The sequence below is a fragment of the Mustela lutreola genome, chromosome 8 (assembly GCF_030435805.1).
Source record: "Mustela lutreola isolate mMusLut2 chromosome 8, mMusLut2.pri, whole genome shotgun sequence".
Classification (NCBI taxonomy): domain Eukaryota; kingdom Metazoa; phylum Chordata; class Mammalia; order Carnivora; family Mustelidae; genus Mustela; species Mustela lutreola.
In genome coordinates this window covers 7612541-7624704 of record NC_081297.1, presented here as the reverse complement: position 1 = coordinate 7624704, position 12164 = coordinate 7612541, and the positions used below count along the sequence as shown (strand labels likewise).

Here is a 12164-nt window from a genome sequence, read left to right as displayed (position 1 = left end):
ACGGCATAGATATTCTCATACCTTCCCTTTCACTCTACTGCTTTTATGCTGCCTGCAAGATTCTTGGGATGCAAGATATTACCCTGTTAATATACAAGACGGACTGTATCGAGGGGACCGGTTAGTCTTTTTAGAACTAAGGAGATAAGCAGAAGTACCGAGGTGGCCGTGATGATGCTCTGTAATTGTTCCAATTTATCAGGGTTGTATTTTCCTGCCACCACGATCTCAGAGCCTCCAAAATAGTTGTGGAAACTGTTCTGAGTGACATCCGAGACTGACAAGTGTGGATAGTTGAACTGAACATTCCGGAGCAATGGAGTAGAAACCTGGTTGTAGAATTTCTACAATTCATAAAAAACAGAGAAATCATTATTGTCCTACTACTTCTTCAGTCTGAAGCACTTTTTTTTAAGACAGGGGAGGGGTGTGTGAGCAGAGCGAGAGAGAGAGAGAGAGAGACTATGTTAAGCAGGCCCCATGCCCAGCTCGGAACCTGACACGGGGCTCAATCTCATGACCCTGAGATCATGACCCGAGTTGGACGCTCAACCGACTGAGCCACCCTGGCCCCCCTGAGGCACTTTATGTTGAGATTCCTCACACAGTTAGCTGGTATTTCTTAATTTATTTTCACAGGATCTCTGTGGAAAGCTGTGGGACAAAGAAAACTCTCACAATTATCAGATGAACTGAGACAGGGAGAAACTAAAAAATTGTTAAGAATCTTATCCTGGACTTGAGAGCCCAGCCTATTTTTTTTTTCTTTTATGACCAGATAAATACTCATAAGAAGGAAAGTCATCTGGGTTGGGTTGACATTCCCAATTATCCCCTACTCCTTTCCTGTTCCCAGCTTTAAATACGGTGCCTGACACTGACCCATGGCACCTGGAGTTGACAGAGGGTGGGGTAAAGCCTGTTCTTCTTCTATGTCTTTTTCTTATCCGTGGAGTCCAACTAAACAAATAATTTCTCTCCTTTACCTTCAAGGACACTTACAGGCTATCGTTTGATCTTTGTTGCATTATAAAAAGTGGATACCGAGATACCAATGCGCCTGAACAGGGCAAACAATGACCATGATGGCAAGGAGGACTGGAGAGCCCAGAAGTTTCGGCGGGGCCTGGGAGGACTTGCTCAGGGAGCAGGGAAGTGCATCCCCCTCCGGCTTCCCGTCTCACCGTTGGTGCAGAGCAAATACACACACAAGGTGGGGTGGGAAGGAAATCGAGCACTTTCTCATCGTCCCGGCCGAACGCAGCTGAAACGATGACAACTGAGACTCAAATTTGGCGAGCTGAATGGCTTTGAGGGAAGGAGGAAGACAGAACAGAAACAAAGGTGTTACTTTGAGTTGGGAGGATGTGTCCTGATTTCCATAAATCCTCTGAGCCATGCCACGGTTTTCATTGGACAGTCTCTTCAAAAAGTCGTAATCAACGTCAAATCCTATCCCCAAACTGAACAGGGAGATGTTGTCTCGTATGTTCTGCTTCACGTTTTTCTGAATTTTTGACAATTTTAGTTCACCTGAAGTGGATGGCAACAGAGGCGAAGAGAATGAGGGACAATGTTATAATGTTTTTTGAAAATCCACGGAGGGCGGTTTAGCAGAATTTGTCCCACTTACCCTTTGACCCAGAGACCCAAGTCTATGGGTTTCTCTTACAGCCGCACTCACACAAATGGGAATGACACAGGTGCAATCGTACAGAGCCACACTATGGGGCATAGCAACAGATTGAAAACAAGAGCGCAGTAGTAAGGGCGGTTGGGTAAATGATGATACATTCAAACCGGGAGGTACTATGCAGCCATGTAATTATTAATCAGAGCAAGATAACTCTATGTATTTATACTGAATGATCTCACAGATATACTTTTAAGGGGGGAGAACAATGCAAAAATTGGTATATGTAGGATGTATTTGCATATAGGCATGCATATATGTGTATGTGTGTGTCTATATTCACACATAAATGTGTGTATATGTGTATGGAGTATACACGTATGCACAGAATATCTCTGGAAAGTTACACAACAAATTGCTAACCAAAGACTGCCTCCAGAGACAGGAACTGGAGGGTCAAGGGACAGAAATCAGAAGCAGACTTAATTTTTTGCTATGTTTCCTTTTCTTCTTTATGACTCTATTCTCAAACTAAATTCTTTTATTTTTTTTTAAGATTTTACTGTATTTTTTTAAAGTAATCTCTGCAACCAAGTGGGGGGCTCGAACTCCTAACCCCGAGATCAAGAGTCACATGTTCCATCCAGTGAGCTGGCCAGGTGCCCCTCAAATTGAATTTTACAAGTAACCTGATCTAAGGTTCAGAAACTCTGATTCTACCACAAATACGACATAAAGTCTCCCATTCTGGTCTCGCTATTAACAGAACAGGTGCCTTTTGTCTAAAACTCTAGTGGCCGCGGTCCTGACTGATGCACTTGTCTTCCTTCCACTGAGCAGCGTCGGGCACCGTCCTTGTCGACGTGACGGATTACAGCACAATCCAGCACGCACTCTTATATTTACCAGTAGAAAGACACAAATGAAGCAGATAAAGTAGCAACATGTGACAGAAGCCAGGGGACGTGGGGCCATTTTGTGGGGAAAAATGCGTAACATAGAGGATGTATCAGAAAGAAGTCATTTCTCCCGTTCCCTTGAGGGACTGGGGGAATGTGGAGAAGGAAGGAATAAGTTCCTGCAGACTCCAGACGTGTCCTGGGGACTGGGGACCGACACACTCATCTCACACTCCCGTACATCACCTCACATACCTTACGCTAGAGAAAATGCAATAGCGAGCTATCACAGTTCATACTCCAGTTTCGAAACAAGTGCTTTCAAGAGCATCACCAAAAGTGCCTGGGACTGGGTTTCGGGGTGGGGGGAGGTGGTGACAGTTCCAGGGCCCAGAGAGGCCTCCTTTTAGGAAACATGGGGCTACAGTGGTTTAGAAACTCAGGCAACTGCCAGCAGATTTCCCATTTGAAGCGAGAGTGAAATATTTGTTACTGGAAGATTGAAAAGCTACTTGCCTACTGTGGGGTCACCGTCAGAAACCAAAATGATGAGAGAGACTGACTCGGGGTCCAGCATTCCCAAATTATTGGCTTCGTTTAAAATAAAGATGGCGCGCAGGAGGGCTTCGTTGATATTGGTGCCTGTTAAGGTAAGAGTATGTGCTGCTCCGTTACGTACTCTCTCTTTGCACAAAAACTGTCACACCCTGGGTTCCGATTCATTTGTCTGGTGATCGCGCATGTGTCATTTTACTCAGTCCCCAAATCCTTCGATGGTTTTCCAACTGACACAAATTTCCTCCAGGCTGGGCAAGATTCCCCAGAGGAGTAAAATTATTGACTTTATAGTAAACTACTCCCTTAAAGAGGAATTCGTCCTTTCAAAGCACTGGTCTGTCGTTTTGTTAAAGACCAAACTGAAGGTCCCTCAATCAGCCTTGCTGACGTGCTGGAACACTGGTCTGGGGGGCATTTTGTTCTATGAGAGTAGTAAGAATTCTAGTGTTCCTTGCTGACACCCTTTTCTGAGAAAGATTGGGATGGTTGCAAACTTGTGTGGGATGGGTTATGCCTTGTACTTTCACAAGAAATTAACACTCATCATGGAATAATAATACACGCATTATTTAAGGCAGGCCATTGCCGGCCGGGCAAAGACCACCACGGTAGGGAGTGATTCTTCCTACGTGAATGAAGATTTGAACCCTGTGAACGTTTCTCACTGGGCTCTGGGATATAAAGTCATTCACCTCCAGTGGGCTGGATTTTCTCAATGTACTTCTTGGCATCTGCAATCTGTGTTTTAGTAGCTGAGACTAAATCATTTCTCCAGGTCCGAACATTGTGGTTGAAGTCGACCACAGAGAACTGGTCTTCAGCTCTTAGGTCATCCAATATGGTCTTCATTGCTTCCACTGTCTGTTTCAAAGAAGGATGAAGAAGGGTCTCATTACTTAAGCTCTCAGTCCAAGAAGAAAGGAGGAAGACCAAGCACCCCTCCTGTCATCTTGCAAGTACCAACTCAAGCTGTTCTTCTCCCAGAAAACCTCTTGAAACCACCTCAGTCAACACTGACCTGTCTCTCACTTATCCTAAACATGTGTTGTCTGCATTTTGATACTGAAACGTTCACTGTTTATTTTGTTATGCCCAGTAATTCTGACTGGTCTCACGTTTCATTAACAATCTGGGTATTAGGGCGCCTGGGTGGCTCAGTGGGTTAAGCCGCTGTCTTCGGCTCAGGTCATGATCTCAGGGTCCTGGGATTGAGTCCTTCATCGGGCTCCCTGCTCGGCAGGGGCCTGATTCCTTCCCTTCCCCTCTCTCTGCCTGCCTCTCTGCCTACTGTGATCTCTCTCTGTCAAATAAATAAATAAAATCTTAAAAAAAAAGAATCTGGGTATTATAGAGGGCACGAATTGCATGGAGCACTGGGTGTGGTGCAAAAATAATGGAATACTGTTATGCTGAAAATAAAAAATAAATTAAAAAAAAAGAATCGCAAACTTCAGGTGCCCCTTTAGTGGTGTCTGAAAATTAAGTATATTTCTCAAGTCCAGCATCTCACCTTCTCTAAAATGACTGTTTCTCATCTCCTGTCTTTTCAAACTACCAACACCTCCCACTTCCTGTCTCAGCTCACAACCTGGATTCCAACTGCACTGAGACATGAAAGCAATCAGAAGAAAACATCCACAGTCTCCCAGCTTCCTGTCTGGTAGCCTAGGAGAACTAGCAGTATTTCTATCCAAGACACATCCGTTCACTGGTGAGCTAGCTTTCATTCTTTCTCATCTCCTCGAGGACATGGCTCTAGTGGCTGGCCCCTGCATCTCCTATATTCAAAATTTCCCTCTTCTATTGATGCATTTCTATAAATATAAAAACATGCTGTTATTTCTCACCCCTTTAAAAATCTCACTCGTGCAGCACCTGGGTGGCTCAGTCCATTAAGTGTCTGCCTTCGGCTTAGGACATGATCCCAGGGTCTGGGAACTGAGTCCCAAGTCAGGCTTTCTGCTCAGTGGAGAGCCTGCTTCTCCCTCTCCCTCTGTCTGCCACTCCCCCTGCTGGTGCACTCTCTCTCTCTTGACAAATAAATAAAAAGAAAAATTAAAAAAAAATAAACGAATGAATAAATAAGAAATAAAAACCTCATTTGTACTCACACCCATCTCTCAGTCTTCCTCTGCAATAGAATTCTTTGAAAGGTTGGCCCAAACATACCATCTGCAAATCTTCTCTTCCTATTCTCTTTCACATCAGTTCTGTTCAAGTTTTCACCATCAGGACTTCTTAAAATTGCTCTTGTTGAGGTCACAGTGCCTTTAATGTTGTCAAATCCAATGGACTATTCTCTCTTCTTATCAGACTCAATCTATGAACAGTATCTGAACCAACAGGTCACACCTCCCCCTTAAAAAATCTTCCTCAGTATCTTCCAGAATCTCAGACTCTCTTGGGTTTTCTCTCCCTCTCAACTGGTTGCCTTTTCTCACTCTTCCTTCTTTGCTGGTTCCTCCTCTCCTCCCTGGATTCTCACTCAGTATCCTAGGGTTCAGTCATGGTCTTCTTCTCTGACCACACTTGCTCTTTGGTGTTCTTAGTAGTCTCATCACTGTAAATACCTTCCACAAACTGGTGGGTCCTAATCGTACATCTCGATATCTCACTTTGGAATACCAGACTTGCATAGTCAATGGCCTCACTGACCTCGGTGAGATAGGCATCTCAAACTTCACATGTCCAAGACCGAGCCCCCGATATCCCCCACGAAGTCTCATTCTGCCCATCTTTTCCAACTCATTGATGGCAACCTTCACCCCTCCTTCCGACTGCTCAGGCTGAGAGCTCGGAGCATCTTAGGGTCTTATTTTCTTCTCCCATCTCACAGCTTTAGGAAATGCTGTTTATTTGATCTTCCAGTTAGAGTCCAGAATCCTGTCGCTTCTTGCTACACCCATTACCGCCACTCTGGTCCATGCCGCCATCGTCCCCTGCCTGGACGACTGCAAGAGCTGCTTTCCTGACCTCCCTGTTTCCACCCTCACCTGCATGCCAGGCTCTTCTCAACACAGCGGCCGGAGATGGGCTTTACAGACTGTCAGATCATGTCATTCCTTCCCCCAAACCACCCAGCAGCTCTCCATTTCTCTCCAAGTTACAGCCAAGGTTCTCATAGTCCCCAAGAGGCTTCACGTTATCTGTCTGGTCCCTTCTTTTTCCCTCCCTACTGGGCTGCTCTCTGCTCCTGGAACATGCCTGGCACACTCTGACTCAGAGCTATTGACCTGGCTGTCCCTGCTGCCTACAGAGGTCTACTCCAGAGAGCTGCATGCCTTCCCTCACACCTTCTAAGGGGTTCCTCAAGCCCTTCTCAACAGAAGCACCTACTTAGACAGCAAACCTGTCTAAAATCTTAATTCCATCCCCTGCAGCTGGCATTCCTGATTCCTAATATGCTCTTCTAAAAACAAACCAACAAAAAACCCTGAAAACATTTCTTATAATACCACAATTGAAGATACCTTCATTTTTTATTTTTTGTAAAGACTTTATTTATTTATTTTAGAGAGAGAGAGCAGGGAAAGGAGCAGAGGCAGAGGGACAAGTAGACTCTGTGCTAAGCGGGGAGCTGGACGTGGGACTCGATCTCCCGACCCTGAGATCATGACTTGAGCTAAAACCAAGAGTTGGATGCTTAACTGACCAAGCCATTCAGGCACCCCAAAGATACTTTTAAATGACTGATTATGTTTATTGTTTATTCTCTGTCCCCATATTCTCATAGAATGTAAACTCTATAAGCTTCCTTTGGGGAAGGATGGATTTTTTTTAATGCTTTTGGTCAATTTTTTTTTTAACTGATGAGCCATGTACCTGACGCACAGTGGGCGCTTAATATATATTTGTTACATGCACAAAAGAAGGAAGGAAAGAATGAATACATGGCTGTATTAGAGCAGAGATTCTCAAGGGAGGGCAACTCTACCCCCAGGGGACATCTGGTAATATCTGAAGTCATTTTTGATCGTCATGACTAACGAGGTGTGTGCTAGAGGCAGCCAGTAGGTCAAGGCTGGGAATGCTGCTGAACGTCCCACCACACACAGATCAGCCCCTACAACAAAGAATCTTCTAGTCCCAAACGTCAGCAGTGCCACTGTTGGGGAACCTGGCATTGTAGTTTAATGTCTTGTCCTTCTTTTAGACCCTAGAACATGATGAACACTTGGGTGGTCAGCAATGATTAGTCAATGAATGAATGGATGGATAGATGGTTGATTGGTTAGTTCATTGTTCAAATTGGTTGGATGGATGGGTTGATGGATAAAATAAGGAATGTCTTCATTTGTTCTGTAGAAAGACACCTACACCATTTAATCCTGGATTAGCCTCTATTGAAATCCAACCTGGAAGACATGAGATGGGATGGCCACCCTCAAGGAACTGTGGTGTAATCGGAAGAGATTTCAAAGTTGCTCATGCACAGTGCAAGGGGGTAAAGTAAAACAGATGGAAGAATAAGACTATGAAGCAGAAGAGTGATCCCAGGGAGAAGGAAGGGAGATGACATTTTTCAGGGCGATGAGTCAGCCCGAGCTGACCTCGATGAGGCCTGGGGGAAGGCATGCTGAATGTCTGCTATGTTCGGAGGGGATCAAAGATGGTGGGGAGCCCTGAGCACCCCTACCTACCAACAAGGAGGTACTTACTTGTTTCATTTTTATTCCCCACATCGAGCCACTGACATCAATGACAAAGAGGATGTTTTTGGGAATTGGGTCCAGGTTTTCCGGAGCAAAGAAGTGGACAAAATATCCATTAAATACCTGGAAAACAGAACACACGGTTTAGCATGCAGGAAGATGGGGCTCTAGGGACTAGGAGAGAAAAGACAAGCCGCAGGGAGCAGGAGACCCGCTGGTCCTAAAGGGAAGCTCAGTGTCCATCTACATCTCTCATCCTTCCTGCTTTCTCCGACCCCTCTCCTAGGAAGCCAAGCCTTCTGGGTAGTTGCACTCCTCAGGCATTTCTCTTTGCTCCCATCCATCAACCCAGTCTCCATGGAGAGCCTGTCTTCTAGGCACCCTGCTAGCCAACAGCCAATCAGGCAGAGTTTCTGCCCTCCCAGTGTTCACAGGCCCACCCAGGATCCAGATGAGTAAAGAGACCGCAGCAGGTTGTTACATGTTGTGATCACGAAAAACAAAGGACACTGAGAAGGCCCAGTGCACGTGTATCTGGCTCGGATGGGGGACTCCTTCCCTCGGAAACGGAATGTACACTGGGCTTGTGCGTGAGTTTGGAGTTGGTCTGCCAGCGTGGGCCTGGGGCAGAGTTGGCAGGTGCAGGTAGGAGTGGGTGTTCCAGACCAGGGTGAGAAAATATGGCACACTAGGGGTTCTGTAAGTGGTTCAGGGCAACAAGGGCTATAGAATTCAAGAATTCAAGGAATTAGAGTGGAGAGTTAGCAGGACAGATCACGAAGGACCTTTATCAGCCCTCTAGAAAGTTTAGATAGTTCTCGAAGCTATTACAGGGCCGCTCCGGCTAGATTCGGGATCGCCGTCTTTGCTTCTGCTCTAGACTCTAACGCCTGGCTCCCCTCATTCTCTTTCCGCTGTCCTTTGGTCACTTCTTGCAGGACAGTACAATGCCCACCCAGTGAATGTGTGGCTGTGGACACTTCTCTACCCCCCTGTCCTGGACAGAAGCACGGACTTTCGGATACCCTCCAAGGGCTCTTACCTCAGCACAAGGGAAACACAGACATACACCTAAGACACGCCAAGAGGGGGACAGAAACAAGAAATCTCACAGTGAACGCTGGCCCTGGCATTTGCCACCAGCCCAGATCTTTCTCTTGCTTGTTCCGTCCACCCAGGCCCATAACCTCTCTACTTTCTTTGACAATTTAACAGCGAAGGGCCCACATAGGTTACCCCAAACTCCCATTTTGTGATGTTCTTACTGTACTTCATATAAGGCCTAGAAGTACCCTTCTGGGACAAGGACATGGAACTCTCAGTGACCCTCCATTTGGTTTTCTTGGCACGGGAGGATGAGGCTTAGTAACACTTAGGGAAGTGGGATTTTAGTCCCTTCTCTGTAACCACCTCGGCAGCTCGGAGCCACCCCAAAGCCAGGGAGTTTGTTCCACAAGAACCCTTTGTCTGGCCTCAGCATGGCGATTCTCCTCAAGATTGTTTTCACCCACCTCGAGTTCCCCGGCTTTCTCTTCTCTGTTCACGTCATACATCACCACCAGCTCTCCGTCCACCGCAGTCTCAGGGCAGCTGGGGCATTTTCTTTGCTGTGCCACAGAGGGCTTGAAGGACACATGTGCCTGGAAAGAACAGGGACATCAGAGCCCAGTCTCCGCACTCTCCCTCCCGAGACGGGGGGCTGACAACTTCCTGTGCACACAGGTGGAGAGGTCTTGCCCGTGGCTTGATGGTCAGCCCGCACCCAGGCAGCACCAGAAGTCCCATTCCCAATGCAAGGGACAATGGTCAGGCATGTGAAGGGGTGCTGCTGCCCAGATCGGAGAACTTCTTAAGACACTCAAAGAACTTCTTCCTTCCCCCATGAGAGAGATGGCAACCAGTGCAAGAATTTGTGAAAGGGCTCCTAGAGGAGTTTGACCCTTCTGCTGCTGATTATCATTGGTCAGGAAGCAAAGAGAATTAAGCTGAACATCTCTTGCTGGGACTCATGAAAATCCGCCACATGTTGTGTGGAAACTGTCTTTTAACAATAGTCAAGCAAATGACTTGAGGGGAATGGGGGCCCAAAAGGGACAGTCACTGGTCCAAATGCAAGGAAATGATAGATTTTGCTCAAGGATCTCTGTTCCTTCACAAAGTTCACCACCTGACTGCTTTTTTTTGTTCCCCAGAGCCCAGGACAAGCAAAGAGCCCCGGAGCTAGTGACCACTTAAGAGTCCTAGCAACATGCAACACTTACGATACCTTCTGGCGTCCTTTAGATATGACTGGAACACCATCGAAATGGCCATCAAACGTGTCAGGAACATGGAGAAATTTTATTCCCTGAGGTTCAATAACCCACACATCTACCTAGAGATGGGAGAGAAAATTACTCAAAACATCAAGATATCTTTCAAGGCTTTTTGTGAGCACAAAGTACCATGACTATATCCTCTGTGGTTCTCATCTCCAGGCTTTCCCAGAGGTGACCCAGCACGGTTCCCTGATCACCTCTGCACCTTCCTGAACTGCCATGGGGTCTCATTCATCCATCCACAGGGGCTGAAGACCCCTTGGGCAACCCAGGGCTCCCCTTCTCTTGCTTCATTCCTCTGGGTTTCATTTGCCATCTTTATCTTATTCTATCATTGTTGTTTATAAGAATATTCATGTTGTCAAAGGAAACAAAAGAAGGAAAGCCACTGTGAAATGATTCTACCCTTAGTCTCTGGGTCTGTCCACCAAGGACCAGGGCCTTTTCCTTCCTTTTCTGTCTATGTGCATTGAACAGAGCAAAGCAGGAGGAAATAAATCCCTTTGGGTGAACCTTGGAGAAACCATAGTCATGGCTTTCGTTTCTCTCTATGGACTCTAAGTTCTCTGATAAGCACTTCACATGTACAAACTCATTTAACTCTTACTGATGCTCTTATTATCTGTTTTATTTGCTATTGCTTATTTTATGGCTGAGGAAACAGACTCAGAGTAACCTGGCTTGGAAGTGGCTGATCCAGGCTTCAAACCCAGGGCCCAAGCTCCTCATACTTTCTACCCTGCTTCCTGACTTTCAATAGCTTATGCTCTGTCTTTTCAGTTGACTTTGCCACACTATCCTCTAGTTCCAGCCCACAATATCATACTTGTTTTTTCATGAGATTTCCCAGCTTTGGCACACACCCACTTAAATGTGGGGCCATCAGATGGAGCCCTGTGCACACTGGTTTCCTTACTACCTCTTCCTCATTTAGGATTATTTATAACACTGATGAGTTCTCTCTCCTTTGGAAGTCCCTGGCTTTGGAATCACACCAAATTTTTCTCTGATTTTTATTTTTTTAAAGTAGGCTCCATGTCCAGCATGGAGTCCAGCACAGGGCTTGAACTCACGACTCTGAGTTCAAGTCCTGGGCTGAGATCAAGAATCGGATGCTTAACCAACTGAGCCACCCAGGTGTCCTTCCATTTTTTTTTTTTTTTCAATCTGCTTTCATAAAATCATGGACATTTGTCTAAGCAGAGCTAACACTTTCTTTCTTGGTTATTACAAATTCCAGAATAAGATGTGAGCTTAATTTGCCTCCAAGATTCCCATTAGCTCCAGGTTCTCCATCTTGGTAAGAACTAAATCTACAGAGAAGCAGGTAGATTAGATATCCCAGGACAGTCTGACCCAGGCATTTTGGGTAGTTGATTGAGTAGCTCCTGGGGGAAAGGGAGAAAAGCCAGGGAGTTGCAGCAAACTGGGTACACTGTATTCATTCTTCCATAAGGTTCTACCTACAAACAAGTAGGCTACTCAGGACAAAGTTCAGTCTCTCCTTAAGAGCATAAAAATGAAAAGAGGACCTTTTCCCTAGTGTCACAGAAGCTATTAGCAGTCCTGAGCTCAATTTGATGCAGACATGGCCCCCAAATCTGGTAAAACACTATGCTTTGGGGATGTGTACACAAGGTCCCATAGCTGGTTCATTGACTGGTTGGGAACAATCCATGGAGGCCTTGGGTCACTTGCCATATTTGTTGGCGTTTCTGCAAGAAACCAGCTTTGGGAGTTGGAATAAAATATTTTTCCAAGATTTGATACATCAAGAAGGTAACGGTGGGGGTTAAGAGAAATGTTCTCTGTGATTCCTGTAAGGGAAATGTATTTCCAGTTGGGTGGCCCTTCTGATGGTGATTAAAAAGCTTTTGTGGAATAAACACAAGGACAAGGTCTAATATTCTGATTTCCCCTTATCTCTGGATAAGATCAAATCTCTTTAGAAATATATTTCATAGACGTTAGGGCTGGGAAGTACCTTAGGAATCACCCAGTCCAACCTTCTTTCACAGATGAGACACTGAAGGCCAGGAAACAGGTTCACCCAGAGCCCACAGCTGTGAGTGTTAATTCTGGACTGGAACTTGGGAAACTTGCC

The 12164-nt window shown here is 45.8% G+C and overlaps 1 protein-coding gene across 1 annotated transcript in view; it reads right to left on the bottom strand.

Moving 5' to 3' along the window:
- Positions 1–12164, bottom strand: part of ITIH2 (inter-alpha-trypsin inhibitor heavy chain 2) — a 37057-nt gene that overhangs the window by 13573 nt on the left and 11320 nt on the right. Inside the window, exons 7-13 of the mRNA XM_059183768.1 lie at positions 10009–10116; positions 9254–9382; positions 7749–7865; positions 3783–3951; positions 3049–3174; positions 1352–1533; positions 159–344 (exon numbers count right to left, since the gene is read on the bottom strand). Coding sequence (XP_059039751.1) covers positions 159–344; positions 1352–1533; positions 3049–3174; positions 3783–3951; positions 7749–7865; positions 9254–9382; positions 10009–10116 — 1017 coding nt within the window. The remainder of the gene's footprint in view (positions 1–158; positions 345–1351; positions 1534–3048; positions 3175–3782; positions 3952–7748; positions 7866–9253; positions 9383–10008; positions 10117–12164) is intronic.